The 25,144-nt window shown below is 54.6% G+C and overlaps 8 protein-coding genes across 9 annotated transcripts; 2 read left to right on the top strand and 6 right to left on the bottom strand.

Annotated features, from left to right (window-relative positions):
• Positions 1 to 480: 480 nt before the first annotated feature.
• Positions 481 to 4,095, bottom strand: PTSG_03931 (the record flags this gene model as incomplete). 2 transcript variants are annotated; one of them, XM_004994771.1, is made up of 12 exons in its annotated part: positions 3,935 to 4,095; positions 3,453 to 3,504; positions 3,236 to 3,317; positions 2,851 to 2,927; positions 2,571 to 2,631; positions 2,336 to 2,417; positions 2,120 to 2,168; positions 1,822 to 1,956; positions 1,523 to 1,585; positions 1,289 to 1,376; positions 1,087 to 1,110; positions 827 to 879 (listed from the first exon to the last, which is right to left on the bottom strand). In XM_004994771.1, the coding sequence occupies exons 1-12, from the start codon at positions 3,976 to 3,978 to the stop codon at positions 827 to 829; spliced, it is 810 nt and encodes a 269-aa protein (XP_004994828.1). In that variant the 5' UTR covers positions 3,979 to 4,095. The 2 variants fall into 2 exon arrangements, with proteins under 2 accessions (XP_004994827.1, XP_004994828.1); XM_004994770.1 differs by lacking the exon at positions 3,935 to 4,095 and having other exon boundaries at positions 481 to 879; positions 3,453 to 3,889.
• A 58-nt stretch (positions 4,096 to 4,153) lies between these two features.
• PTSG_03930 (uncharacterized protein) lies at positions 4,154 to 7,190 on the bottom strand. The gene is made up of 2 exons (XM_004994769.1): positions 6,290 to 7,190; positions 4,154 to 5,905 (listed from the first exon to the last, which is right to left on the bottom strand). Exons 1-2 carry the CDS (start codon positions 6,650 to 6,652, stop codon positions 4,568 to 4,570), a joined length of 1,701 nt encoding a protein of 566 aa, XP_004994826.1. The 5' UTR covers positions 6,653 to 7,190; the 3' UTR covers positions 4,154 to 4,567.
• A 490-nt stretch (positions 7,191 to 7,680) lies between these two features.
• PTSG_03929 (deoxyuridine 5'-triphosphate nucleotidohydrolase) lies at positions 7,681 to 9,885 on the top strand. Its single transcript, XM_004994768.1, has 6 exons — positions 7,681 to 7,986; positions 8,458 to 8,549; positions 8,803 to 8,847; positions 9,042 to 9,116; positions 9,235 to 9,305; positions 9,573 to 9,885. Exons 1-6 carry the CDS (start codon positions 7,763 to 7,765, stop codon positions 9,627 to 9,629), a joined length of 564 nt encoding a protein of 187 aa, XP_004994825.1. The 5' UTR covers positions 7,681 to 7,762; the 3' UTR covers positions 9,630 to 9,885.
• PTSG_03928 (uncharacterized protein) lies at positions 9,828 to 12,944 on the bottom strand. The gene is made up of 8 exons (XM_004994767.1): positions 12,781 to 12,944; positions 12,291 to 12,387; positions 11,908 to 12,078; positions 11,605 to 11,730; positions 11,208 to 11,327; positions 10,904 to 10,969; positions 10,709 to 10,762; positions 9,828 to 10,502 (listed from the first exon to the last, which is right to left on the bottom strand). Exons 1-8 carry the CDS (start codon positions 12,873 to 12,875, stop codon positions 10,362 to 10,364), a joined length of 870 nt encoding a protein of 289 aa, XP_004994824.1. The 5' UTR covers positions 12,876 to 12,944; the 3' UTR covers positions 9,828 to 10,361.
• Positions 12,945 to 13,093: 149 nt separating this feature from the next.
• Positions 13,094 to 16,255, top strand: PTSG_03927 (dehydrogenase/reductase SDR family member 12). The gene is made up of 9 exons (XM_004994766.1): positions 13,094 to 13,394; positions 13,703 to 13,856; positions 14,000 to 14,177; positions 14,395 to 14,456; positions 14,634 to 14,738; positions 14,937 to 15,069; positions 15,465 to 15,560; positions 15,847 to 15,911; positions 16,039 to 16,255. The coding sequence occupies exons 1-9, from the start codon at positions 13,273 to 13,275 to the stop codon at positions 16,093 to 16,095; spliced, it is 972 nt and encodes a 323-aa protein (XP_004994823.1). The 5' UTR covers positions 13,094 to 13,272; the 3' UTR covers positions 16,096 to 16,255.
• On the bottom strand, positions 16,154 to 18,626 carry PTSG_03926 (uncharacterized protein). Its single transcript, XM_004994765.1, has 8 exons — positions 18,463 to 18,626; positions 17,925 to 18,035; positions 17,626 to 17,751; positions 17,385 to 17,459; positions 17,146 to 17,232; positions 16,947 to 17,000; positions 16,764 to 16,826; positions 16,154 to 16,570 (listed from the first exon to the last, which is right to left on the bottom strand). The coding sequence occupies exons 1-8, from the start codon at positions 18,601 to 18,603 to the stop codon at positions 16,382 to 16,384; spliced, it is 846 nt and encodes a 281-aa protein (XP_004994822.1). The 5' UTR covers positions 18,604 to 18,626; the 3' UTR covers positions 16,154 to 16,381.
• Positions 18,627 to 19,059: 433 nt separating this feature from the next.
• Positions 19,060 to 20,159, bottom strand: PTSG_03925 (uncharacterized protein). Its single transcript, XM_004994764.1, has one exon. It carries the CDS (start codon positions 20,069 to 20,071, stop codon positions 19,166 to 19,168), a length of 906 nt encoding a protein of 301 aa, XP_004994821.1. The 5' UTR covers positions 20,072 to 20,159; the 3' UTR covers positions 19,060 to 19,165.
• Positions 20,160 to 20,214: 55 nt separating this feature from the next.
• Positions 20,215 to 23,720, bottom strand: PTSG_03924 (uncharacterized protein). Its single transcript, XM_004994763.1, has 11 exons — positions 23,591 to 23,720; positions 23,182 to 23,298; positions 22,853 to 22,942; positions 22,547 to 22,623; positions 22,278 to 22,401; positions 21,858 to 22,010; positions 21,521 to 21,613; positions 21,211 to 21,271; positions 21,026 to 21,084; positions 20,768 to 20,881; positions 20,215 to 20,459 (listed from the first exon to the last, which is right to left on the bottom strand). Exons 1-11 carry the CDS (start codon positions 23,651 to 23,653, stop codon positions 20,430 to 20,432), a joined length of 981 nt encoding a protein of 326 aa, XP_004994820.1. The 5' UTR covers positions 23,654 to 23,720; the 3' UTR covers positions 20,215 to 20,429.
• Positions 23,721 to 25,144: the final 1,424 nt, after the last annotated feature.

Here is a 25,144-nt window from a genome sequence, read left to right as displayed (position 1 = left end):
TTTTCCCACCGCCTGCCCTCCCTCGCACCGTCACACCGCTTCCTTCTCCTTGCACCACACATACCCCAACACATCCTCTCCGTTGCTTCGTCCCATGGACAACTGCACCCGGGCTTCAAGTCGCTTCCCAAACCCCAATCCCCAATCCAAGTCAAACCCTCCCCCCTCCATCACCAACCAAGTCGATTCAAGACACCTCAAGTGGTTTCCCAATTGTTGGAACAAGTGCCCATCTCTCCTCCAAGATCCAAGCAATAGAACCCTCCATCCATCCATCCATCCATTCCACTTCACGATTACAGCTTGCTCGCCGCTTGCTTGTTGCGTTGTTATGCACGCCGCGCCCACACCCACACCCGTTCGCGTCATATGCCTGCGTGCGTGCGTGCGTGCGTCATATGCCTGTGTGTGCACGGGCGTGTGCATGTGTGCATCAAAAGCGCCCCCCCCCACGCGTCATAGCGTCTCCCTGGGCGCGATCATTGCCACTCAGGTAAGAGCACCAGGTCCCCCCCCATATGCCATTGGCGTGGCAGCGTGTATACAACAGGGGGCGTCGCAAATGGAAGCACGGAATTTGACAGAAGGTACGTAAATGTAATGTAACAGACACGTAACAGCAAGCAGTGCGATTAACAGGAGCAGGCAGGAAGCAGCGAAGGAAGAGGAGGAGGAGGGACGCGGGGATAGCTGGTTTGAGAGGGATTATCACTTGGAAGAAGAGGCAGCAGCAAAGAGATGCGTGAACAGAACAGGTGATCACCACTACTAGCGGTAGCAGCACCAACCGCAGGGGACGTGCGTCACGACGACTGGATCATCACAGTCAGGATTCCGGCGCAGTCTTGGTGATGTCGCGGATGAGGCGGGATGGGTTCGCTGTTGGCAGCACACACACACACACACACGCACACACACACACACACACACACACACACACACACACACACACACACACATGCAATTGTGAGGGTTGGTGCCAGTGTTACTGGTGTGCTGCAAGTGTGATGTGATGGCATGCTGACGTGTACAGTTGTTTCCACAGAGTGCGTGTGCACTGGTGGTCACATTATGTGCAATACAAACCTTGTTGCTCATCAGCTGTTTGGGCTGGACCGTAACATTGGCGACCAGCGACGCAGGAGAGACACGCGTGAGAAACAGATCAAAGGCGTTTCACACCACAACAGAACACACGCAGCAAACACGGCACAGCTGGCATGCAAGCACATCACAACCAACAACCATCACGATCAACAAGTACCCACGACCTGTTGCAAATACTCACCGACACCGGCTTGCTGCCGTGCAACAAATGTGCGCATGTGTTCGTCCACAGATCGAAAGATGCGTGCAGTCTGCTCCAGCACCTTCACCTGCACGGTGGCGGTGAAGGAGGAGGGGAGGGAGGGAGGGGGATTACCAATACGGTGATGTGGTTGTGAGAGGATAACAGCGATGCGGCTGTGAACCGTGGAAGCGAAACAACACATGTCCACCCATGGATGGAGCGTGGCGCTACCTGGGCCTCCAGTTCCTTGAGCGGTTCGCTGTCCTTCTCCCTGTTCTCTTTGGAACCCGCATCCTAACATGGCAAACAATGGTGGTGATATTGGTTGCAGTGGTGACGACGAGGACGACGACGAAGTGGAAGTCATGCATAACCAACGCAGCCCTCGGACGCGCCTGCGCACACATACATACATACACATACATACACACATACATACATACATACATACATACACATATACATACATACATACACATACATACATACATATATACATACATACATGCGCACATCAGCACTCAACCTACCTGTGTGTCCTGTGTTGCATCAGTGAGTGTGTTGAGGCGGTGTGCGATGGCGGTGGCAGCGGCAACTGTTGCAGCAGCGTCACTGGTAGCAGTGGACCACTTGTCCTCCTCGGACGACAGCCGCGTGCGAGAGTTCTGGCACACAGGGGCGGCGGGTCACACGTGGTGTATATGCGTGTGTGTGTGTGCGTGTGTATGCGTGTGTGTGTGTGAGAGAGATGAAGTGTTGAGTGAGTCTACACGATTGCATCCACAGATGCACACACACAACCACACACAAGCACAGGGGGTTGCGCACCTCGTAGAGCCTCAGGTTGCGTTTCATCTGTGAGTTCTTTGGGTTTGGCCTGTCAGCACCAGTACAATCGCACGGGCGTGTGAGACGGTCGTGCGCAGCTCACACACTGCCACGACACGAACACAGACACATGTTCAAGAACAATGCATGGACACGAGCACACACAGACACACAGACACACACACACATACGCAGACACACAACAGCAAAGGCGACCTGAGAACGGGCGCCTCGACAGCAGCCTTATCCTCGCCATCTTGCAGCAGCTCTGTCTTGAACGTTTCAGCCACCGCCTCCGCTGTGCATGTCAGCACAACAGGGACGCACGCACACGGGATACAGCACGTGAACAAGAAACGGCAACCGTGCCAGGTGCATGTGGGGCGACAAGACGTTGGTCCGAGACAAAAAGTCCAGGTGCACATTGTCTGCTCTCGGCTACACGACTCACCGTGTGTGTTGAAGCCCTTGAATGCGCTGGCATTGTTATTGGCCACGTTGGATATGGAGCGCTTTCAGCGGGAAAAGAGAGAGAGAGAGAGAGAGAGAGAGAGAGAGAGAGAGAGAGAGAGAGAGAGAGAGAGAGAGAGAGAGAGAGAGAGAGTGTGTGTGTATGTGTGTGTATGTGTGTATGGAGTGTGAGGTTAGCAGAGAGTTGCTTCCGGGGGTTACAACTGCATCTAGCAGCGGCCTGCAACAGCAACACCAAGGGAGGCACCAGCCCCTCTCACCTCCAAGCACATGGATACGAGACGCATGAACCGCTCCTCTGACGGAAGATCGTCGCTTATGTCGGTGTAAATGGCAGCTATCGCGGGTAGGGGTGGATAAGTTGGTGTCACAGAGCATTGCAAAGTGTGTGTGTGTGTGTGTGTGTGTGTGTGTGTGTGTGTGTGTGTGTGTGTGTGTGTGTGGGTGTGTGCGTGTGCGCATGTGTGTGCGCGTGTGTGTGAGGGATCGGGGTTGTGAGGTGCAGATCATGCAGATCACAACGCATCGTGGCATAGAGGGGAAAAGTCACAACTCTAAGCATGCACCATCCACACCGAGATGCACATACATGGACACGCGTGCACAGGCACAGGGGTTCACAACAACAGCACACGAGCCACGTACTTGGGTCGAGGGACTTTGCGACTTCCATGTGAACGAGGGAGCGGCGTTCACTGCGACCGGTTGACTTTCGTCGATGCTCAGCCTGTGGATGCACGACAGTGGGACACACAAACACGAGCAAGTGCCAACACACAATTGTCAGTGAGTAGCACGCCCACTGTGCGCGCGCATGTTAGAGGACAGACATGGCGTTTGGAGTGTGCTGCAGAGCACGTACATCGTGTGTCTTTGGTCGCTTCAACTTTGGCATGTCCTCCTCCAGTGAGGCCCTGGACAAGGACAACCACAGCCATGCATATAAGAATCGCGTGTGGCTGTTGTTGTTGTTGTTGTTGTTGCTGCTGCATTCAGCAAACGCCAACTACAACAACACGCAACAGACATCAACGGGTGCAAGATGCAAGCGCTTGCTGGTTGCATGAAGCTACACATGGTTTGAACACCGCGCCCAGGTTTAGCACGCCATCATCACCTTCATCACCATCACACACACAAACGCAAAGGCAAGTGCCATGCATGCAACAATGCGGCAAGGGCAGTGGTGATTGTTGTTGTAGTAGTGGTGGTTGAGCCAGCGCCGCTCGTGCGGCTGTGTGTACGTGTGTGATTGTTGCATTGTGTGCGTGCGTGCGGTGACCAATGGGCAAATGGGCCAATGGGCAAATGGGTGGTGGTGGTGGTGATGGTATAACGACTCACCCGCTGCCCATGCGACTGCTGCTACTGCTCGCTCCGTTGCCCATTGTTGCTTCAGGTGATGATGATGATGATGATGATGTTGTGTTGTGTGATGTGCGCTCACCCCCATCAACAATGCACAATGCAACCCGCAACGGTCAACAGGCAGCGACACCACAAAAAATCGACTGTCTCTCCCTCTGTTGGTTCGCCGTTGCCTGCCTGAGTTGCTGCTCTTGGTGTTCGACTAGCACTGGGTGTTACTTGATGCGACCAACTCCACGCGAGCGTGGCAAAGCGCACAGTTATTACAGCGACTGATCCAAGAAGCAGTCAGCAAACGAGTCTCGAAAGCTATGGTTACGAGCAGAGAAGGGGGGTAGTTATGCTGCAGCTACAACATCAAAACAAAGTGCGCTGGCGACATTTGATGCGCAAGGGATTCAACAAAGGAACAACAAACACCGAATACTATCGCATATGTGCAGGTTACTTGGGAGGGAGTTGCGTACTTGGGTGGGAGGAAAGGGAAGATAAATCAACAAAAGGGTGGTGATGGTGAAAAAAGGTGAGGAGCAAGAAGGCTGGCAAGACAAAATCAAGGGCAAAAGAGTGGGAAGGAAGACATGAGGTTTGGGCATTTCAACCAACATATCAAGAAGACGAAGAAGTTGTGTGGCCGACGACAGTGTTGGTGGTGCGTGTGGCGAGGGCGGTGGAGATGCGGCGCTGGTGGTGACGATGACGGTGGTGGCGGCGGCGGCCATGCTGTGCCTTTGATGACGATGCCGCACGCGTGGTGGCGCGTGCCTTGCTTCGTGTGGTCTTTGGCGCAGGGATGCTGGTGCGCGTTGCCCTGTGCTTGTGGTGGGTTCGGTTCTCCTGCTCGCTGTTGCTGTGGCGCTGGCAGAGAAAGGGCGTGTCGCTGTTGGCGGTCAAGCCGTCCGCGCCTCGGGCACTAAGGTCCCCATGCGGTGCCGCACACACGGCCGCAGGCAGCTGCAGCACGCGCGACTGGTGCTGGTGCTGGTGCTGGTGCTGCGCAGCGGATGGTGTTGTGATGGAGGCAGGGCTGCTGGACTGGTGGCTACCAGCCATGGGTTGTTGCTGCTGCTGTTGGTGTTGGTGTTGTTGCTGCTGGTGTTGCCTTTGTTGTTGAAGTTGATGAAGTTGCAGCAGCAGCTGCTGCTGCTGTTGTGGTTGCGCTGTCGCGGCTGCTGCTGCAACGGCTGCCAGGACGGCAGCTGTTGGGGCCGTTGGCAGCGTCGGTGATGGTGCGAGCGGCAAAGGCACCGGCACCTGCTGTTGTTGGTGCTGCTGGTGCTGGAAGTGCTGCTGGGGCTGGTGCTGGTGCTGGTGCTCGCGCAGGTCGCGGTAGCCGATGATGTAGTCGATGAGGACTTGCTCGTCGCTGTATGCCACCAGCTCGGGTCCGTCGGCGACATTGCCCAGGACCGAGTCGAACCCTGCGGGCGGGGAGTGGATGAGCGGCGGGAAGATGGTGCGGTCTGGGACGCGGAAGATGCGGCCAGGGAGCACGCGCACGGCGAGCATGAAGCGGATCTCGCCCGGCTGGGTCGTGCGCGCGCGCCAGTAGGTGTTGGCCTTGTTTGGCTCGAGCGCCGTGTAGATGCCGCGGCCAAAGCAGCCGATACGGGAGCACTCCTTGCGCAGGCCAAACGCATGCACGGTGTTGATGTTTGGTGCAGACGTGCAGTGAAAGGCGCGCAGCTCCAGGTCCGGGTGCAGCACCATGGGCTGGTTGTCATCGCTGTTGTCGTCGTTGTTGTCGGACTTGTCGTTGCAATTGCTGTTGTTGCTGGGGACGGCAGCACCGGTGCCACTAGTGCTGTCCGTGACGCTGCCGGAGGTGCTGCATGTCTGCTCCGTGCCTGCTGCAGGCCTATGTGCCCGCTGTTGTTCCAGCTGCTCGAGAAGTGCTTGCCTGCGCTGCTTGTAAGCCTTTCTCAAGTGCGTGTTCTGCACACGGGCCTGTTTTAGGGGGAGGGGGGAGACAGGGAAGGGGAGTATGGTGAGTGGCAGTAAAACAGAGAAAGAAGCGGGGGGTGGGGGTGGTGGTGAAGGCAAGGGTGTGGTACACATGCGTGCGTGTATGCATTGGAGTGTATGCATGTGCGTGTATGTATTGGTGTGTATGTGTGTGCGTGTATGTATTGGTGTGTATTGATGTGTATGTGTTGTGCATGTATGCAATCAAAACAAGCATGCCAATGAGAACTACAGAGAACTACATGTACACACACACACACACAGACACAGAAACACACACACAGACACAGACACAGAAACACACACACACACACACAGATACACACACACAGATACACAGACACACACGCGCGCAGGTGAACTCACCATGTTGATGACCTGCAGGTGTGGGGGGAAGAAGCGAGTGATGTGTTCTTGGACGGGGACGTCAATGACGTGACACCGCAGCTCGTTGTTGAGCATGACCTTGAGGCCTGAGATGGAGCAAGGCTCTGTTGGGTTGTGCTCGCACTTGCATCTGTGCCATGGATCGACCTCCCACAAAGGGGAAGAAGCTTCGTGGCAGTGTGCATGTGGTGCAGACGAGCAAGCCGGCGCATGCTCTGGTTGATGGTGATTATCGCAGTGCGGTTGCTGGACAGGCATGGTGGCTGCCGTCGTTGTTGCTGGTGGTGGGGCTGATGGGGCTGATAGGGCTGATGAGGGTGCTGGGATGTTGTTGCTTGACATCGACGTGTGTGGTTTGGGGGAAGAAGAAAATGACAGGTTGGGGAACGTTGCGTCCGCAAGCCAAGGTCACCAATAGTGGTGGCGGCGGCGGCGGTGGTGGTGGTGGTGCGGGAAGCTTGGTTACTTCGCTTACAGGCCGAGGACGAAAATGATGAAGCGACGATGAAGCGACTCAAACGCGATCTTGGTCACTTCTCAGCACACGAAGAAAGGGCAGAAGACGACGATGCAATGACGTAAAGGTGGTGGATGTGTGGGTATGAAGACCAAGTCGTTGGTGGGGTTCCAAGAAAAGGAGAGGGATGGCGGCCGAAGAACACAAAGATGACCCGAAGAAGAGCAGCAACAAAGCAATGGACTACCACCCAAATCAAAACTTCAAACGTTGGCAGGTGCTAGGTATGTGCGAGAAGCAGGTGGTGGTTGGTGGTGGTGGTGATAGTGATGTGAGTGCTGCTGGCAAATTAATGTGCATAGCACCTGAGCCAGGCCTGTGGATGGTGGTGGTGGTGGTGGCGTGTGCAGGGGTGGGGAGAGGGTTCGGTGACGGTGGTGGTGGGCATTGAGGAAGGGAATGAAGGCGTTTGAGTTGCGTCAAGGGAAAAGACAATGGTCGTTGCCGCAACGTGGGGCTCACAAGGCCATCACACGCACCCGCGTGTGCCATGACGCCATTGAGGGCGTTTCAACCTTGACATTATTCACTTGCAGCAGTTGCAGCAAGCAAGCAAGCATCAAAAAAGCCCACAAGAGCAAACGAAGAGACACAACAAGAGCAAACACAAGAGCGTGCCTTCAAAACACCAGGTTGGTTGCCCACGCTCACGTTTCACAGGGGCGACCACAAAAGCGCACACAGTCTTGCGTCAAACAAAAGATGCCAAATTGATGACTTCGGGGCACCGAAGTCGTCGGGGTGAAGTCAGCAGTGGAGCGTGCTTTCGCAGAAATGAGTCGTGCCAACAACAACGAGTTCCAAGAAATCACACCCAACCACTCTGTGACGTCATTTCTCAGAAAACGCCACCGCCTTGATTGTGTTTAGCGCACTTAAACGATTTTTGGCCAGATTGTTTATATTTTCAAACGATTTTCCAATTCCAAGACAAAATGAGCCACAACCAGCAAAAGCGCGCCAAACTTGCCGCCAAAGCAGAAGAAGAAGGAAGCACCCCGGACGCCAGCGACACCACCACCAGTGCCATCACGACGACAGCAGCAGTGAGCAGACGGACCATTATGGAGGGTACAAAGCTGCTTGTGAAGAAGCTCACTGAGCACGCCACCATCCCCACACGTGGATCCTCTGGCGCCGCAGGCTATGATCTCTACAGGTGTGCGTGTGTGTGTGTGTGTGTGGGTGTGGGTGTGGGTGTGGGTGTGCGTGTGGGTGTGCGTGTGCGTGTGGGTGTGCGTGTGCGTGTGGGTGTGCGTGTTGTTGTTGTTGATGATGATGATGGTGTTGGTTGGGAGTGATTGGCAGTGGTTCGTGCGTTGTGTGCTGTGAGCATGTGAAGGTGGGCGAAGAGCGAGAGTGAATTCTGCTTCTCCACTCCACGCAAGCACCTACATTGACATGCACTGACGCTTGCGTTCAATGGCTGATGCACACTTGCAAACACTGGCACACACACACTGGCATACACACAAACACTCACGCCTGTTGACTCCCACTCTCACATGCACGAATACACCCATACTCACTCCCATTCACTCACTCCCATTCACTCACTCCCATTCACTCACTCCCATTCACTCACTCCCATTCACTCACTCCCATGCACAAACACAACCCTTCATCATAGCGCGTACGATGTGAAGATCCCGGCAAAGGGCAAGGCGATTGTGAAGACTGACATTGCCGTCGCCATTCCGCAGACTTGCTATGGCCGAGTTGGTGCGTGTCACGCTTCTGCCTGCTGCGGAGTGTGTCACACAAGTCACAGGCTGCCTTTCTGTCATGTTGTCATCACGTATGCTTGCTTGCTTCGCGGTGAGGGTTGCCCTCCCTTTTAGCGTTTGTCCCATCTTTCATTCTTCGTCTCCACCGCTGCCATTTCTCTCCCCAATCACATGCAGCACCCTCTCGCACCTTCTCTAACATGCACACGCCCACCCACCCTCTCCCTCTGTGTCACTTGCACTGGCAGCTCCTCGGTCCGGGCTGACGGTCAAGCACTTTCTTGACGTGGGCGGTGAGCTGCTCGAAGCAAAGCGAACGTGCGCGCGCGCGCGCGTGTGTGTGTGTCTGTGAGAGGGAGGGGGAAAGCGGGGTTGTTGTGGGGAAGTGGGGTGAGAGCGCCTGATTTGTTGAGGAAGCCTTGTTGTGCCCGTGACGGGGTTTGGTGTTTTGAAACTCACTTGTGTCCCTTGTCGTGGCCTTGCACAGCTGGTGTGATTGACTCTGACTACCGTGGCAACGTTGGGGTCGTCATGTTCAACTTCAACGACACAGATTACAGCGGTGCGTACATGGGTGATTGCAGTGCGTGCGTGTGTGTTTGCAGTGCACTGCTTGTGTTGTTCACGATTCAACCCACCTCAACCACTTGCATGCATGCATCTGCGTATCTCTTGCACAGTATCCAAGGGCGATCGCGTCGCCCAGCTCATCCTGGAGCGCATCTACACCCCAGACGTCCAAGAAGTCGAGGTGTGTGTGTGTGTGTGTGTGTGTGTGTGTGTGTGATGTGTGTGTGTGTGTGCGTGTGTGTGTGTGCGTGTGTGCGTGCGTGCGTGCGTGTGTGTGTGTGTGTGTGTGTGTGTGTGTGTGTGTGTGTGTGTGTGTGTGTGTGTGTGTGTGTGTGTGTGTGTGTGTGTGTGTGTGTGTGTGTGTGTACACGTCCGTGCTTTGGCGTCCGTGTACGTTTCTTTGTCTCTCATGACACCAAAACTGCGCAACCTTACTCACCACCACCAGGATCTTGAGGACACGGCTCGCGGCGAGGGCGGGTTTGGTTCGACCGGCAAGCAGTGAGGAACGTGGCCCGTGGCCAGCTGCCATGCCATCTGTCCCCGCCCGCAACAATGTGTTCCTTGTTTCTCTGCCCTCATCATGCTTGGGTGTTACATTCTGCGACCACTTTCACACAGCCACTCGCTTAATCGAACCCCCTTCTCCCCCTCTCCTCAATGGTGATGTTGGACTGTGTTTGGTGCGCAGTTGTTGGCGTTGCGACGTTTGTGGTGGGGGGTTTTCGTTTCATTTCGAATACAACAACGACATTGAGACACACACGCGCGCGCACATGTCAGCGCAAGTAGTCATCAAAGAGTGGGCACCGGACAACAGCACACGCACACACACACACACTCACATGCACACACACACTCACATGCACACACACACACACATGCACACTCACATGCACATGCACACACACACACACACAGAGGTAAATGCCATGCGCACACGAGCAAGCATGCATGCACGCACACACAGACATGTGCATGTCGTACAGCAAGCTTCAACACTCACGCCACCCAGAGTGGTGTGCTGGTTAACGACAACGACAACAGCAGCGACACTGCTATGACGAGGGCAGCAAGGCGCGACACAGGCAGGCTTCCGACACCATCTTGAGCCAAGCCAACAACAAAAGACAAGAAGAACCACAACAAAAACGAGGAAAAGCACAACATGAACAAGAACAAGAACGACCGCTACCACCAATATCACCACTGCCACCGCCGTGGGCGTGCGTTGCCATCAGTGTGCGTCACGCTCGCCGGGCTTGCCTGCCACGCGCTTGAACTCGGCCATGTTGGTGGTGTCGCGCGGCGTGCCAATCAGCTCAATGTAGTTGATTGCCGTCGTGTCCTCGCCACCGTGGTTGTCCACCACAAACAGCTGCAGCAGTTGATTGATTTTGATTGGTTGGTTGGTTGTGGTTGTTGTTATTGGTTGTTCATGAGTGTCGGAGCGAGGGGTTGAAGGGGCATTGGGCATTGATGGTTTGAGGGGCCGGGGAAGGAAAAACACACACGAAAAAACGCGTATGCCAAAAGCGCGGATACATGCGCAGGCACGCGGGCCGAGACAAAACATGGCCTCACCGTGACGCTGTTGACGTTCTGCAGCTTCACAAATCGCAGCTCAATCGGCTCGCCCTGATGACAGCACACGTAATCGAGTGGTGTGCGGATATGGTGAGGGACACCAGCACGCCTCAGAACAAACACACGCATACACAACGAAACGAGCACATCAGAACTAACACACACACACAAAAAAAAAAAAGATCTCTGCACCTGGATTTGGCTCTCTGTGAGCGTGAGGGTCTGCACGGGCTCAATCTTCTCCGCATCGTCAAAATCCTGACGTCCACACGCGGGTGAGTGAATATGAGTGAATATGAGTGCGTGTGGGTGATGCGTGTGAGTATGGTGATGCAAGTGTTGTTGGATGCAGAGAGATGCGAATGGGAAAACACAGGGAAGGTATTGGAAGGAGGCGACAGAACAAACACGGCAAGTGCGCACAAAATACACACTGACAGCAAAGTAGACAACAAACACTGCAGCCCACGCCACGCTACGCCACGTAAGCACGTACGAGGCTGGTGGTTCTGTTCTGGAAGAGCTTGATGGTGAGCGGGGCGCGGCCATCGGTCGGGGCAACGACGCGCATCGAGTGCAGCTTCACAGGAAGCGTGAAGTTGAGCGCAATCATCAGCTGTGGTTGTTGTTGGTGGCGTTGTTGTTGTTGTTGTTGTTGTTGTTGTTGTTGTTGTTGTTGTTGTTGTTGTTGTTGTTGTGACCTGGGGTGAGCGAGGCGGAGGAAGAACAACGGGCATGTTGAGTGATGGAACACCCACAGGCGACAAATGCAGTCGCGTCACACAAACAATGCCACAATCACACCAAACAAACACTCAAATACAGTCACTATACTGCACACAATGTCACATACACACACGTGTGAGTGAGTGAGTGTGTGTGTGTGTGTGGACCTGTTCGTCGCAGTCGCTCTCTAGGAACGTGTCCTCGTCATCTGTGAGCGCGTGCTCCAGCGGGTGGTCGTCGTTCTGGTTCAGGCACTCCATCTGCGCCTTGTTCACAAACTTGTTCAGCACCCACTATCGTATGTGTGACAATATGTGTGTGTGTGTGTGCGATTCAGTGTTGGCGTGTGTTTGGAAGGTGTTGGGAAGTTAAATTCGTTGTCAGGCAAGTGCGACGCGGCCTCATCGTTGCATCACCACACAACACGCCCCCCCCCCACACACACAATTTCTGTGACTGTGCGTGCTCACCTGGCCCCGCACAACGCTGTCGGATTCGGCACCGCCGGATTCTGAGAGCAGCCGCTTCAACGTCTGCTCAAGGCGCTCGGGGTCTGCGCCAGAGAACGACTCCACCACTTGCGTGCCTTGCACAAACTTGAACGTGGGCATGGACGACACATTGTACACGCGCTTCACCTCCTGTGTTTTTGTTGTGCCGAGAAGGTGACAGTATGAGGGTGGCGTGGGTGGTCGACAAATTGTGGCGGAAACAGACGCAAACGTGGCGTCAGTGACCAAATGCAAACACACCCAACCACATGAACAACAACATCTCGAGCAAAACACGATGGAGATGCAGACTGAAGGCAAACAGACAACGCCATCATCGCGTCATACACACACACACACACCTTGAGTTTGTCGACGTCCACCTTGAAGAAGGCTGCATCTGGGTATTTGTCTGAGAGGGAGCTGAAGAATGGCGCAATCTGCCGGCAAGGGCCGCACCTGACGTTAGTGTGTGTGTGCAATTAGAAACAAACGAGAACAAGAAGAGGGGGAGGAAGAGGGGGAGGGGAGGAAAAGGGGAGGGGAGAAAGAGGGGGCAAAATGGTGGCGGTGGTGAGATGATGGCAGTGCTGTTTCAAGCAATACCGAACACACACAGGAAGAAGCACTAGCAACTTCCAGTGAAAGTACACAAGGCAGGCAAGCAAGATGGCAAACTCCACACACACACACACATACACATGCACATACATACATACATACATACATACACACAAACATTTCGTGGACAACGAAACAAAGCCATGAATGAAGACGATGCACATGTTTCCGTCCGTCGTCGAAGCACCACTTTTTGCACATACACGCATACACATACACACCATCACTCACCACTCGGCGAAGAAGTCAATGACAATGACCTTCTGCGTTGATGCCTTCACGGCATCAAAGAACTCTGCATCTGTAGAGAACGTGGTCACGGGCATGGTGGTGTTGCTTGCTTCGGTTGTTCTGTTGGTTGGACGAGCGAAACGGTTCCGTTTATGCAGTTTATGATGTTTGAGATCATATGACTGAATTCAGTCGCAGTTCTTCACGAAGGACTCATTGCTGTTCCTCAGCGCGCAACACATCATCCACTCACATTATCATCGCGCATCACACACACACACACACACACACACACACACACACACACACACACACACACACACACACACACACACACACCTCTCTCTCGCCGCTCTCCCCCTGAGATCGTCGTCTCATCATCGCTCAGTCAGCACCACCAACATTCGACGCTACCTTATCCTCCTCCTGCTCTCACTCACTCTTCCACTCTTCATCACACACGTAGAGAGACAGAGCACTCGGAGCATCGCCATGCCGTCGCTGTATCGTCAGGTTGTGTGGTACATGCGAGGCCGCTCGCAGTACACCAAGTCTGGGTTCTTGAACGCTGCCAAACACTTCCAGCCTGGCGACTTGGACGTGGACGCATCAAAGTCAGTCCCGGCCCAGAAGCGTGAGCCATTGTTGTTGATTTGGTCACGCCGTCCATGTGCCTCCTTCCACGTACATGCGCACACGCAGTGTACGCACGCAGTGTACGCACACAATGTACGCACACAACGCACTCACTCGTCATACACACGCACACGCGCACCTTCACACATGGACGCGTGTACTTGTACACTCACCCACTCTTCCTGCACACACGCACACACACACACACACACACACACACACACACACACACACACACACACACACACACACACACACACACACACATTCGTACATTCGTACACAGCACGCACTTTATGATCACTGGCGCGAACAGCGGGCTGGGCAAAGAATGCGCCCTCGAATTTGCCAAGCGCGGGGCAACCGTGCACATGGTCTGCCGCAATGAAGAGCGCGCACACCAAGCAAAGCAGGAGATTGAGCAGGAAGCATCAAGCTCGGTACGCAAGCGGTTCGGCGAGCTGATGATACCACCACCACCGCCGCCCACGCCACTCGTGTGCTTCCTCGTCTGTGCATGTTTTCGTGCTGTGCCGCCTCGCTCGCTCTCATGGCTCCACGCCCTTTGTGCTGTACAATGCAGAGTTTGCACGTGCATATTGTGGACATGGCAAACACACGGGCGGTGTCGGAGTTTGCGCACAACTTTGTGGCGTCTGGACACAAGCTGGATGTGCTCATCAACAACGCAGGCTGCATGATCCACAAGCGCATTCAAACCGCAGACGGCTTTGAAACCAACTTTGCCGTCAACACCCTCGGTACATGTGACTGTGTGCTGCTGGCTGTGGGGCTGCGTGTCGGGCTGTGTGTGCGTGTGCGTGTGTGTGTGTAGCTGCAGCGATGAGCAGATGCATTGCTTCTGCGTGTGCGTTTGCTTGCGACTGTACGCTGCAATGCCTCCTCACCTCACCCTGAATTTCTCGTGCATTCTGAACACTGGATGCGGTCTCCTGCGGCTGCTTTGTTGGCTGTCAGCGCCATACCTGCTGACGACGCTTCTTCTGCCCCTCCTCAAGCAATCAAGTGACCCTCGCGTGGTTCGTGTGCGAACATGTGTGTGTGTGTGATTGTATTGAGAGCGAATTGTGCATGGAGTGTAGCGTTTGGAATCTTGGCTGGCCATTAATCCTCGCGAGCCGCCCGCATAATACTCACTGCCAGCCACACAAACACACACACACACATATGCACAACTGTCTGTGCTGGTGTCGCAGATCAACGTGTCATCTGGCGGGATGCTGCTGCACAAATTGAATGCGCGCGACCCTCAGCTTGAGGACGCTGCGTTTGATGGCGTGGACGCGTACTCCCAGCAGAAGGTGCTGCTGTTGCACTGCTGTTGTGTTGTGTTTCGGTGTGTATGTGCGTGTGTGTTGTAGTGTGTGTTTTTTGTTGTTGTGTACGCGTATTGTGTTGTGTTGTGTGTGTGTGTGCGTGCGCATTGTCAGGCGCCACCATGTTCCATTCCTTTCCATCCCCAATCCTCGCCCCACCACCACCACCACCACTGCCCACAGCGCCAGCAGGTTGTGTTGTCGCACGTGTGGGCAGAGCAGAACCCGTGGCTGCGCTCCTACAGCATGCATCCTGGATGGGCAGACACCCCCGCTGTTCGCGACGCCCTTCCAGACTTTTACCAGCGCATGAAAGGTTGTGTTGTGTTGTGTTGTGTTGTGTTGTGTTGTGTTGTGTTGTGTTGTGTTGTTTGTTTGTTTGTTTGTTTGGTTGTTTGTTTGTTTGTTTGTTTGTTTGGTTGGTTGTTTGTTTGTTTGTTTGTTTGTTTGTTTGTTTGGTTGGTTGTTTGTTTGCTTGTTTGTTTGTTTGTTTGTTTGTGTGTATGTGTGTGTGTGTGTGGTTGTGCTACGTTGTGTTTCGTGTTAATGCAATCCTGTGTGAAGATCGCTTTCTTCTCCCGACTGCTTGTCCCCCCCCCCATTCCTGCGTCCGTGCGCCTTATGTTGAAGCACAACCCTTTGCCATCCAGTGCTCACACCACCACCTCCACTCCCACCACCACCACTGCCTGTCATACGTGCGTGCACCAGACAACCTCCGGGACGTGCACGAGGGCGCAGACACCATCATCTGGCTCGCCCTAGCCCCCAATATCCCCGACCAGCACAACGGCAAATTCTTCCAAGGTGAAGCATCCCCGCAATTGCCCGTGTGTATGGTGTGTGTGCTGCGTTTTTATTTGGCCCCCGTCGTCGTGTGTGTGTGTGTGTGTGTGTGTGTGTGTGTGTGTGTGTGTGTGTGTGTGTGTGTGTGTGTGTGTGTGTGTGTGTGTGTGTGTGTGTGTGTGTGTGCGTCCGTGCTTGCACGTGTCTTTGTTTGCGTACATAAATACACATGTTGTCTGCCCCACAACGCTGCAAACGTTAGCCCTTGCTCACACCACATCGTTGTCCGCATCTTGATTTCCTTCAGACCGCAAGCCTGTGAGCGAGCACCTTCCACTCGCCTTTACATCAAGCTCCACCGCCGATGTCGAGGTGCCACTGGCTGTTCACACATCGATGTGATCATTTGCACTCAGTATGCAAACATATGACTTTGCACCCTCTCTTGTCGCTCACACACGCTTACATGTGCTTGTGCTCTTTGTTGTGCATCGTTCAGGCGTTTGTCGATGGGCTTGGAAAGATGGCAGAACCATACTTGGCGCCACCGCAATAACTGGTCTCTGACACACACACACACACAGGACACTCTGTCGTCACAAGCTTTTCATGTACACGTGTTTAAGTGTTTATTCCTCTCTGGTTTTGTTTTGGTTTCCGCTGGTTTGTGGTCCTAATATGCGGCGTGGAATTCACAGTAGACAGCGAAATTGCAAGCAAGAGAGCAAAAGTCTTCAATTCAGCACCCACACACACACACACACCACAACGTCAGCACCAGCGCTAGCCGCCACCAATCACCGCCACAGCAAGAACCACAACAATCACCGCCCTGCTCATTATCAGCTGCTTCCTGTGGGTCTCCTCGTAGGTCCCCTATCCTTCACCTGACCACCACCACCACCACCGCTGCTGCTGCTGCTGTTACCAACACTCCTGCGCAGCGCCGCTGCTTTGGCCTCGCGCTGCAGGCCCGGCACCACCACGTCCGCGATGGTCGCAATCTCCGCAGCAGAGGGGTGGCCGTGGGCCTGTGGGACGAGAAGCGAGGGGTAGCGTTGGAAGTCAAGTGGGGTGGAGTGGAGGTCAATGGGCAGATACAAAGGCATGCACAGAAGCAAAGCAAAGTTGCGCACAGAAGCGAGACACACACGGATATATACACACACACACATGCACACAGACAGACAGACAGACAGACAGACAGACAGACACATGTCGTACCCGCCATCGAATGCGCCCGCGTGGATCGAGGATGAAGCAGAAGCACGTGTAAGGCGAAAAAAGCTGTATAAAGGAAGCGAATGGCAAGGTGAGGGCATGATGCGCACCGTGCTCAGAGACGAGACACATGTTCAGGCGCGCACACAGCACACACACACACGCACACACAGAGTCATCCGCTACCGAAAGCTCGTCTTTGATGCTGTCAACGTTGTCCTTCACAATGCATACATGGTCCTGTTCGCACAGCAAAGTTGCATGGACACATATGTGAGTAACGAGCAATGCATACACACGAACGCGCTCACACACACACACACACACACACACACACACACACACACACACACACACACAGAGGCATACACAGACATAGGCGTACGTGGTTCTCTGGCGGGTACTGCTTGGCCATTGCCGCGGATACGGAGGAGGAGAACAGTGACTGAAGGCGGCCCTCCAGCGGAAGAAGCTGCATTGTACCCGTGTTGAGCAAGTGCAGCAGGCAGACAGAGAGGGTGGTGCACCGCGCACAGTGTGAGCCACGCGGTGGTGTTGAGATCAGGGGAGCAAGTGGTAATTGTTGCGGGTAGAGTGTGCGTAATGGGCTGATGGGTGACGCACCGTGAACGTGTCCAGGTCTGCATGTGACGCCTGGGCAGCCTCCTGCAGCGCCGTCTCATAAGCATTCACCATGGGCTGCGTGTTGGCATCGCACCACATTGCTTGTGAGGGCAGTGATTGGGGCAACTGAACCTTCGCACACACATGCACTCCTGCACGCGTGTTACCAAGGCGCACGCACAGACACAGACACAGACACAGACAGACACACACACACACACAGACAGACAGACAGACACACCTTGCTGATCTCACGGAAGAAGATGAGGACTGCTGTGATGGCAGCTGGGTTTGCAGGAGGCAGAGCGACGGGCGACCCTGCAACACTTGTTCCCTTGACATGTGGGAACAACGGTGCCTCGGCCGCCTGTATCAGGCACAAGGAGTGAGACGAAGATAGAGCAACGGGCACACGGAGACAGAAAGCGAGAAAGGAGAGAGACAGAGTGACGGAGAGTTATAGAGACAGAGACATAGAGACAGAGAGATAGAGAGACAGAGACAGAGACACCCCCCCAAAACACACGCTTGTACACATACCATGGCGAGCGTTGTTGGGGCCTCGTGCCGTTTGCCGCGGTTCTGCTTGAACTCCTGCAGAGGGCTGATGGTCTTGAACTGGCTGATGATCGCCTGTCGCTTCTCCATGTTCTGGTGGGGCGGGGGGAAGAGATGGTTCGGGGTACGATGCGTGCAGAAGGGGTTGGACAATCAGCGACAAGGGAGGCACAGACAGGCGGGCAGTGAGACACACACACACACACACACACACAAACAGAGGTACAGACAGACAGACACACAGACACAGACACACACAGACACACAGACACAGACAGACACAGACACACAGACACACAGACACACACACACACAGACAGACACACAGACAGACACACACAGACACTCAGACACGCACACACACAGACACACAGACACACAGACACACAGACACAGACAGACACAGACAGACACACACACACAGACACAGACACAGACACAGACACAGACACAGACACAGACACAGACACGCACACACACACACACACACACACACACACACACACACACACACACACACCTTGCGCTTTCGCTCTTGCAGGGCCTCCTCGCCACCGAAGAAGCGATGCCACCAGCTCATGGTGCGCACAGTGGCCGTGGTCCGCACCATCATCGCGTGCGACACCCTGTGCACAGCCAGTGCCTGCTTTCCCCAAATCATCCTCCCCTTGTGTGCGTTTGCTGTGTGTGGTTATGGGATGGTCCTTCCTGCCTTTCTTGGCCTTCTCTCACTCGTCAACTATGATGATGGCGACGGCGGCTGCTGTGGTGCTGTTCGTGTGTACGTGGTGTAATGTAACAGTGCGTCCTAAGAGGCATGCAGGGCGGTCGTACAGGCGAAAGGGGGAAAAGGGGGATCGTTGGTGTCTGAGTACCACATACGGAGCGAGCCCATGGAGCACGGAGTACACACCCACAGAGAAGCAAAGAAGCAACACAGCGTGCGGGTTGTTGCGGCATGCGCACAGCGACAAGGACCTTGAACACAGGGGGCGCAGAAGCACAGATAGAGCTAGAGATATACGTGGGCGTGGGGGGAGGAAGGAAAGAAGCAAGACAGAAGCACAAGGCACACACCACGAGCATGTGCAGACACAGACAGACAGACAGACAGACAGACAGACAGACAGACAGACAGACACACACACACACACACACACACCGCACACACACACACACACACACACACACACACACAGATACAGACACAGACAGACACGCCCTCAGATGGATCTGTAGTGCTGGCCAGATGATGAGTCGCCGGCGCTGAGGAGCGCTTGCTTGAGGCCGAGGTTGAAGTTGCGGTGCACCTTGACGGCTAGTGCAACAACAACGGCACGCAACAGGATGGCGACACAGCCCAGGAAGATGACCGGGTTGGTGGTATCCTTGTGCTTGTAGTGGTCCCAGTTGTTGGCAAACTCGACAAACTTGTACACGATGAAGGTGGGCTCCAGCGTGGAGAGGGCATAGAAGACGACCATGAACACGGTGTTCTCGCGGCGAGCGCCCGCGGTGCCGACCACAATCCACGCCAGCGAGATGACCAGCCCGGAGATGGCCAGGCCAAGCTGGGGCTCCGTGAGCGTGTGCGAGAACGCGGCCAGCACCACCAGGGTGATGGCCACCATAAAGTCCAGGTCCAAGAAGGAGCGGAAGCGCGACAGCCAGTGGAACGCTTGCATGCGCTCCTCGTCGCAGCCGGCGATGTGCCACGCCAGCCAATCCATGTCCGTGAGGATGAAGTACGAGCCCACAAAGTCGATGGGGAGGCACACGCCCGAGATGATGAGGCGCGCCAGCAGCTCGTCTTTGCTCTCCCCAACATCCTCGTCGTCCCTGCCGCGCAGATACCTGTACAGGGCGTAGGCGAAGACGAGGACCGCGGCCACCAGGAAGAAGATGATGCGCCACTTCTGCTCGAAGAAGATGCCGTTGGCCACAAAGTACCACATGGCCACGGAGGTGAGCAGCAAGGAGATGGCGTACGCCAACGTGGCATTGCCGCTCGCCTTATCGTGCTGGTCAATCACCGCCGCCGTGATGCCGATGATGGCAAGGATCTGCAGTGACACAAACGTGAAGAACAGCCATCGCTTTCGGTCCGGCCAGGACACCACAAGGCTCATCGCGACCAGGCAGGCAGCCAAGCTGAGGTTGCAAGGTTGAGGTGTTGTGGTGTGGTGGTGTTTCGCGTTGGTGGTTGGTGCTTCTTGCTGGATTGATGAATCATCATGGCACATCACTTCTCCCACGTGCTGTTTGCTCCATGCACGCTTTCATTCATTTCATTCATTGATACATGCGTTCATCAGCATCGGACAGTCGGTGTGCACGCACGCACGCACGCAGCATGGCATGGCATGGTAGTGGTGGAGGTGCAGGAAGAAGACATATGCGGCAAGCAACACAGCGAAGAAAGAAGAGAGGGTAAGGGCAACACAGCAACAGCACAAGCACAAGCACAGGTGGCATGACAGGATTGAATCATTTTGTCTTCTTGGAGGTGCCAGGTCCCTGAAATGTGTGTTGGGAGCACACAAGATGCACACATGGCGTTGGTTGGAGATGGAGGTGGGGGGGGGCGAAGGATTCAAACAGGGCTTGATGGGCAGCACAATCGTTCCACGCCCAAATGAGGGGAGAAACACACAGGCACAGACAGACACGAACGTAGACAGATGGGAGCCGACAAGACAGATGGGGAACACACAGCCACAGACACAGACAGACAGACAGACAGCCAGCCACACACATACACACACAGACACAGACAGACAGACAGACAGACACACACACATACACGCACACACACACACACACACCTTGCGTGCGGTGTGGTCCATGATGAGGCCGAAGATTTTGCCAATGGGAACGAGCAGCGGGATAACAAGCAGCTCCAACATGGAGTTCTCCCGCGGCGCAACGCCCACGGTCCCCTAATGACAACCCCACACCCACACACCCACACGCATACACACACGCATACACACGCGCACATGAGACAAGGGCAGATAGCTGCACGTTCCGACACACTCGCATACACACGCACACGCAGGTGCAGGTGGAAGCATCGGACTTACGATGCGGGCGAGCTCGGTCATGAGCTCGTTGGTGATGGAGTAGCTGCCGTTGGCCAGGCCTGAGGTGATATATGTGTGTGTGTGTGTGTGTGTGTGTGTGTGTATGTGTGTGTGTGTGTGTGTGTGTGCAGGGCAGACGAGCAGACAGCATGGGGACGGGAAACCCGTGGCGGCTCATGGCTGACCTGTCATGAGGTGTTCAGCTGCAACATCTGCGGTGATTAGGCTTGCCTGGCCCTCAATCTCCTACATGCAGGTGCATGTGGAAGGAAGTGTGACACAGCGAACAATACCCGGCATCGCCAGCAACAAACACAAACAGACAAACAGCACCAGACAGACAAACAGACAGAGGCAGACAGACGCGCGCACACAAACACAAACAGACAAACAGCACCAGACAGACAAACAGACAGACACACACACACACAGAGGCAGACACACACACATACACACACAGACAGACAAATCAACATCCGCGCTGGCAAGGCTGACCTGTGTCTCAACGGGCTTTGTGCGCGTTTCCTCCTCGAAACCAGGCGTGTCCATGTTGGAGGGATAGTACCCAACAACGCGAATGTTGTATGGCTGTGGCCACACTCGACAAGGTAGATGGGAGGGGGAGAAGGCACGCAATTGGGTGGGTGTGAGAATGCAGCAAGAAAGACGGGCAGAAAGGTTGACAACAGAACGCATACAGGCGAACAACTGCCTGACACAGACACACACACACACACAGACACAGACACCGACACAGACACAGACACACCGACACAGACACCGACACCGACAAACACACAGACACAGACACGACACAGGCAGACACGCAGACCAGGAGTTCGTTGCGGAGGCAGTCGGTGAGGCCACGAAGGGCGTACTTGGAAGGAGCGTACTGGGAGTAGCCAACCATGCCTGCAAACACGACAGCCGAGCTGACAAACACCACCGTACCGCCACCGCTCTTCTTCATGCTCGGCACTGCTGCCTACGTGGATCAGGGAGGCAAGGAGAAGGGGGGGGGGGAGGAGACAAGGCACACAGTATAGCACTCGTGTTATGTGAGGAAAGCACAGTGCTCGCCAAAAGCGAGGCGAAAAGAGGGGCGAAATGAGAGGCGATGAGAGGTGAAAAGAGAGAGGTACACCACACCCACCCACCCACACAGATACACAGACACACACACACAGACACACACACACACACAGACACACACACACAGACACGCACACATACAGACACATACACACCGCACCTTTGCTGCGTGAAGGCAGCCAAAGTAGTTGAGGTCCATCTGCTGGCGGTAAACGCTGGTGGGTGTCTCCAGGAAGTAGCCCGGCTTGGCGAGGCCAGCAGAGCAGATGAGGTACTTGACGGGGCTTGGCGGTGTGATGCGGCGGTGCAGCGTGCATACATCCGTGCAACCATGAGAGGAACAAAACGCAATGAGAAACAAACGAGCACGCACAAGGGCACAGACATGAGCGCAGGAAAGGGAGGTCGGCAGTCGTCAAACCAACGTACCCAAACTGCTCGTCCGCTTGTTGCACGGCCTCGTTCATTTGCTTCTCGTTTGTCACATCACAGGGAAACCCTTGTGCCTGCGATGTGAGTGAGAGTATGTGAGTGAGTATGTGAATGAGTTTGTGAGTGAGTGAGTGAGAGTATGTGAGTGAGTATGTGCGTGAGTGAGTGAGTGAGTGAGTGAGTGAGTGAGTGAGTGAGTGAGTGAGTGAATGGTGACAGCAGACACGTGTGCGCGTGTGAGGAACAGTCAGGGAACGATAATCAACACAGGCGAAAACTGATGGCGCAGTGACACTGTAGCACCTTGGCGGATGGCACGGCGTCACGGATCGCCTTCAGTCCCGTATCCACGTTCTTCTGTGATCTGGACACGATTGTCACGCGTGCACCACGCTTCAAGGTGCGCCAGCATGTCGTGGCATGTGTGTGTGTGTGTGTGTCAGCGGGTGAGCAACTGGCCTGAACACTGAATCTGGTTGGCATTTTGTTGAATGTCATTGGTATTGGTTGTTGTCTCTCTGGTTCGCTTTTCCAAGCATGTGCCACGCGTGAGATAGGAGTTGAACATGTGCAAGACAAGGCTCTTCAATGGGAGATTTGGGGGAACACAATAACCTGGTTGCTCGGTATACCTTGGCAAACTTGATGGCGATGCCCAACCCCAGGCCCGTGGTTCCTCCCGTGATGAACACGTGCTTGTCTTTTGCGTCGATCCCTGGCGCCGTGATCTTGTTCCACAGCCAATTCACCTGAACAGGCGGCGGCGAGTGAGTGAGTGAGTGAGTGAGTGAGTGAGTGAGTGAGTGAGTGAGTGAGTGAGTGAGTGAGTGAGTGAGTGAGTGAGTGAGTGAGTGAGTGAGTGAGTGAGTGAGTGAGTGAGTGAGTGAGTGAGTGAGTGAGTGAGTGAGTGAGTGAGTGAGTGAGTGAGTGAGTGAGTGAGTGAGTGAGTGAGTGAGTGAGTGAGTGAGTGAGTGAATGAAAGGGTGGAATGAATCTTGTTGTCCAGCAGACACACACACACACACACATATGCACGCTCACCACGACAAGGACAGCAGCGCCCACTGCAGCCAGTGTCCAGCAGCAGCCACCGCAGCCAAACATCTTGCACGCTGTGGTTTATCCCGGTTTGCCCACTGTGGTAAAAAAAAAGTAAATTGAAATGCACGGAATGATGCATTTGGATAAAAAAATGTGGCATGCACCACCCCACAGCAGGAAACCAGGCAAACACACACACAACCAAACAAAACCTCGCCCGCCTGCTGCGTCTGCTCTGCTTTGCTTGCAGGCATCATCCCAACACCAATCAAACAACACAACACACACAACAGCGGCAAACAACACAACAACAAGCAAGAAGCAAGCAACAAGGAGGCAGCGCTGCGTCTCTGCTCAACCAACACACACACACACACACCACAACACGACCTTGGCTTTGTTGTTGTGTTCCTTGGTGCAGTACCCGGCACTTCAGCAAGCTGCAAAAGTGCAAAGGCACTTGTTTGGCCTGCTTTGGTTGCTTTGGGTGCTCGCAAGCTGTCCAAGTGCGCGACAAGGCCCTTTCTGATCAGAGCAACACACACACACAGGCCTCAACAACACTCGCACAGGCAGTTGTTTGTGTTGCTGGCGTATCCTCTCTTTGCATCCAGCATCTTTTCACCACCGCTTCCAACCTTGCAGCCTTTCAGACAACCCTCTCTTTTATATTCTTGGCACTCCTTTCCCATCTGATTGCCGTCTTCGCTCTTTTCCCGGCTGCGGCGAAGAGTGCTCCTGGCACCCTCTTCTCGCCCCTTCTTGACCCCTGTGTGTGCACGACCACGTGTAAACCAGCCACTGCAGCGACCTTCTTGTTTGTTGCAGCTCACAGCACACCATGGCGTGGCAAGCTCTTCGCTGCCGCTGCCAATCCCAGCGACTCCGTCGCACCAACTCCAACTCCAACAACAACAACAACAACTGCGGCATGCATGGCGCCACCACATCAGCAGTAGCCGCAGCCACGCGACAGCTTCGATCGCTGGCTGCTGTGCTTCTGCTGGTTCTTCTGACTTGCTGGGCTCCATTGTCCAGCGCCCAATGCGTGCCCCCAAGCGTTACCACCATCTCTCCACAGGTGCGTGCATGCGCGTGCGTGTGTGTGTATGTGTGTACGTGTGCGTGTGTGTGCGCGCGTTTGTTTGTGTGTGTGTGTATGTGTGTGTGTGTATGTGTGTGTGTGTATGTGTGTGTGTGTGTGTGTGTGTGTGTGTGTGTGTGTGTGTGCTTGCTCGTCGAGAATCGCATGTCAACACACTCTTCCTGTGGAAACCCACCATGCCCATGCTGCCTTGCGGCATTGACCAGCTCTGTCGCCTCGTCAAACACGCCACACACACGCCACACACGCCACACACACAGACACAGACACAGACACACTCACTCTCTCACACTCTCACACTCTCACACTCTCACTCTCTCACTCTCTCACACACACTCTCACACTCTCACACTCACACACACTCACATGCCCCACTCGCCACAACACACAAACCAACTTGAATAACACAGGACGGTGTGCTTGGTACTTATGTTACCATTACTGGCTGT

This window comes from Salpingoeca rosetta (assembly GCF_000188695.1).
Source record: "Salpingoeca rosetta unplaced genomic scaffold supercont1.9, whole genome shotgun sequence".
In the NCBI taxonomy this organism is placed as follows: domain Eukaryota; class Choanoflagellata; order Craspedida; family Salpingoecidae; genus Salpingoeca; species Salpingoeca rosetta.
This window is presented reverse-complemented; position numbering and strand designations above follow the sequence as displayed.

Excerpts from the sequence above, each read along its gene's own strand:
- PTSG_03930 (XM_004994769.1), bottom strand. The coding sequence starts at position 6,652 with ATGTCAAGCAACAACATCCCAGCACCCTCATCAGCCCTATCAGCCCCA. Across the intron at positions 5,906-6,289 it reads ACCTGCAGGTCATCAACATG|GCCCGTGTGCAGAACACGCA; the intron begins GTGAGTTCACCT and ends CCCCTAAAACAG.
- PTSG_03929 (XM_004994768.1), top strand. The coding sequence starts at position 7,763 with ATGAGCCACAACCAGCAAAAGCGCGCCAAACTTGCCGCCAAAGCAGAA. Across the intron at positions 8,848-9,041 it reads GCACTTTCTTGACGTGGGCG|CTGGTGTGATTGACTCTGAC; the intron begins GTGAGCTGCTCG and ends GGCCTTGCACAG. Across the intron at positions 9,117-9,234 it reads CAACGACACAGATTACAGCG|TATCCAAGGGCGATCGCGTC; the intron begins GTGCGTACATGG and ends TCTCTTGCACAG.
- PTSG_03928 (XM_004994767.1), bottom strand. The coding sequence starts at position 12,875 with ATGCCCGTGACCACGTTCTCTACAGATGCAGAGTTCTTTGATGCCGTG. Across the intron at positions 10,970-11,207 it reads AGAACAGAACCACCAGCCTC|GATTTTGACGATGCGGAGAA; the intron begins GTACGTGCTTAC and ends TGTGGACGTCAG. Across the intron at positions 10,763-10,903 it reads TCACAGAGAGCCAAATCCAG|GGCGAGCCGATTGAGCTGCG; the intron begins GTGCAGAGATCT and ends TGCTGTCATCAG.
- PTSG_03927 (XM_004994766.1), top strand. The coding sequence starts at position 13,273 with ATGCCGTCGCTGTATCGTCAGGTTGTGTGGTACATGCGAGGCCGCTCG. Across the intron at positions 13,857-13,999 it reads AGCAGGAAGCATCAAGCTCG|AGTTTGCACGTGCATATTGT; the intron begins GTACGCAAGCGG and ends TGTACAATGCAG. Across the intron at positions 15,561-15,846 it reads CAACGGCAAATTCTTCCAAG|ACCGCAAGCCTGTGAGCGAG; the intron begins GTGAAGCATCCC and ends GATTTCCTTCAG.
- PTSG_03926 (XM_004994765.1), bottom strand. The coding sequence starts at position 18,603 with ATGATTTGGGGAAAGCAGGCACTGGCTGTGCACAGGGTGTCGCACGCG. Across the intron at positions 18,036-18,462 it reads TGCAAGAGCGAAAGCGCAAG|AACATGGAGAAGCGACAGGC; the intron begins GTGTGTGTGTGT and ends CCGCCCCACCAG. Across the intron at positions 17,752-17,924 it reads CCCCAACAACGCTCGCCATG|GCGGCCGAGGCACCGTTGTT; the intron begins GTATGTGTACAA and ends TGCCTGATACAG.
- PTSG_03925 (XM_004994764.1), bottom strand. The coding sequence starts at position 20,071 with ATGAGCCTTGTGGTGTCCTGGCCGGACCGAAAGCGATGGCTGTTCTTC.
- PTSG_03924 (XM_004994763.1), bottom strand. The coding sequence starts at position 23,653 with ATGTTTGGCTGCGGTGGCTGCTGCTGGACACTGGCTGCAGTGGGCGCT. Across the intron at positions 22,402-22,546 it reads CAAGCGGACGAGCAGTTTGG|CCCCGTCAAGTACCTCATCT; the intron begins GTACGTTGGTTT and ends CACACCGCCAAG. Across the intron at positions 20,882-21,025 it reads TGACCGAGCTCGCCCGCATC|GGGACCGTGGGCGTTGCGCC; the intron begins GTAAGTCCGATG and ends GGTTGTCATTAG.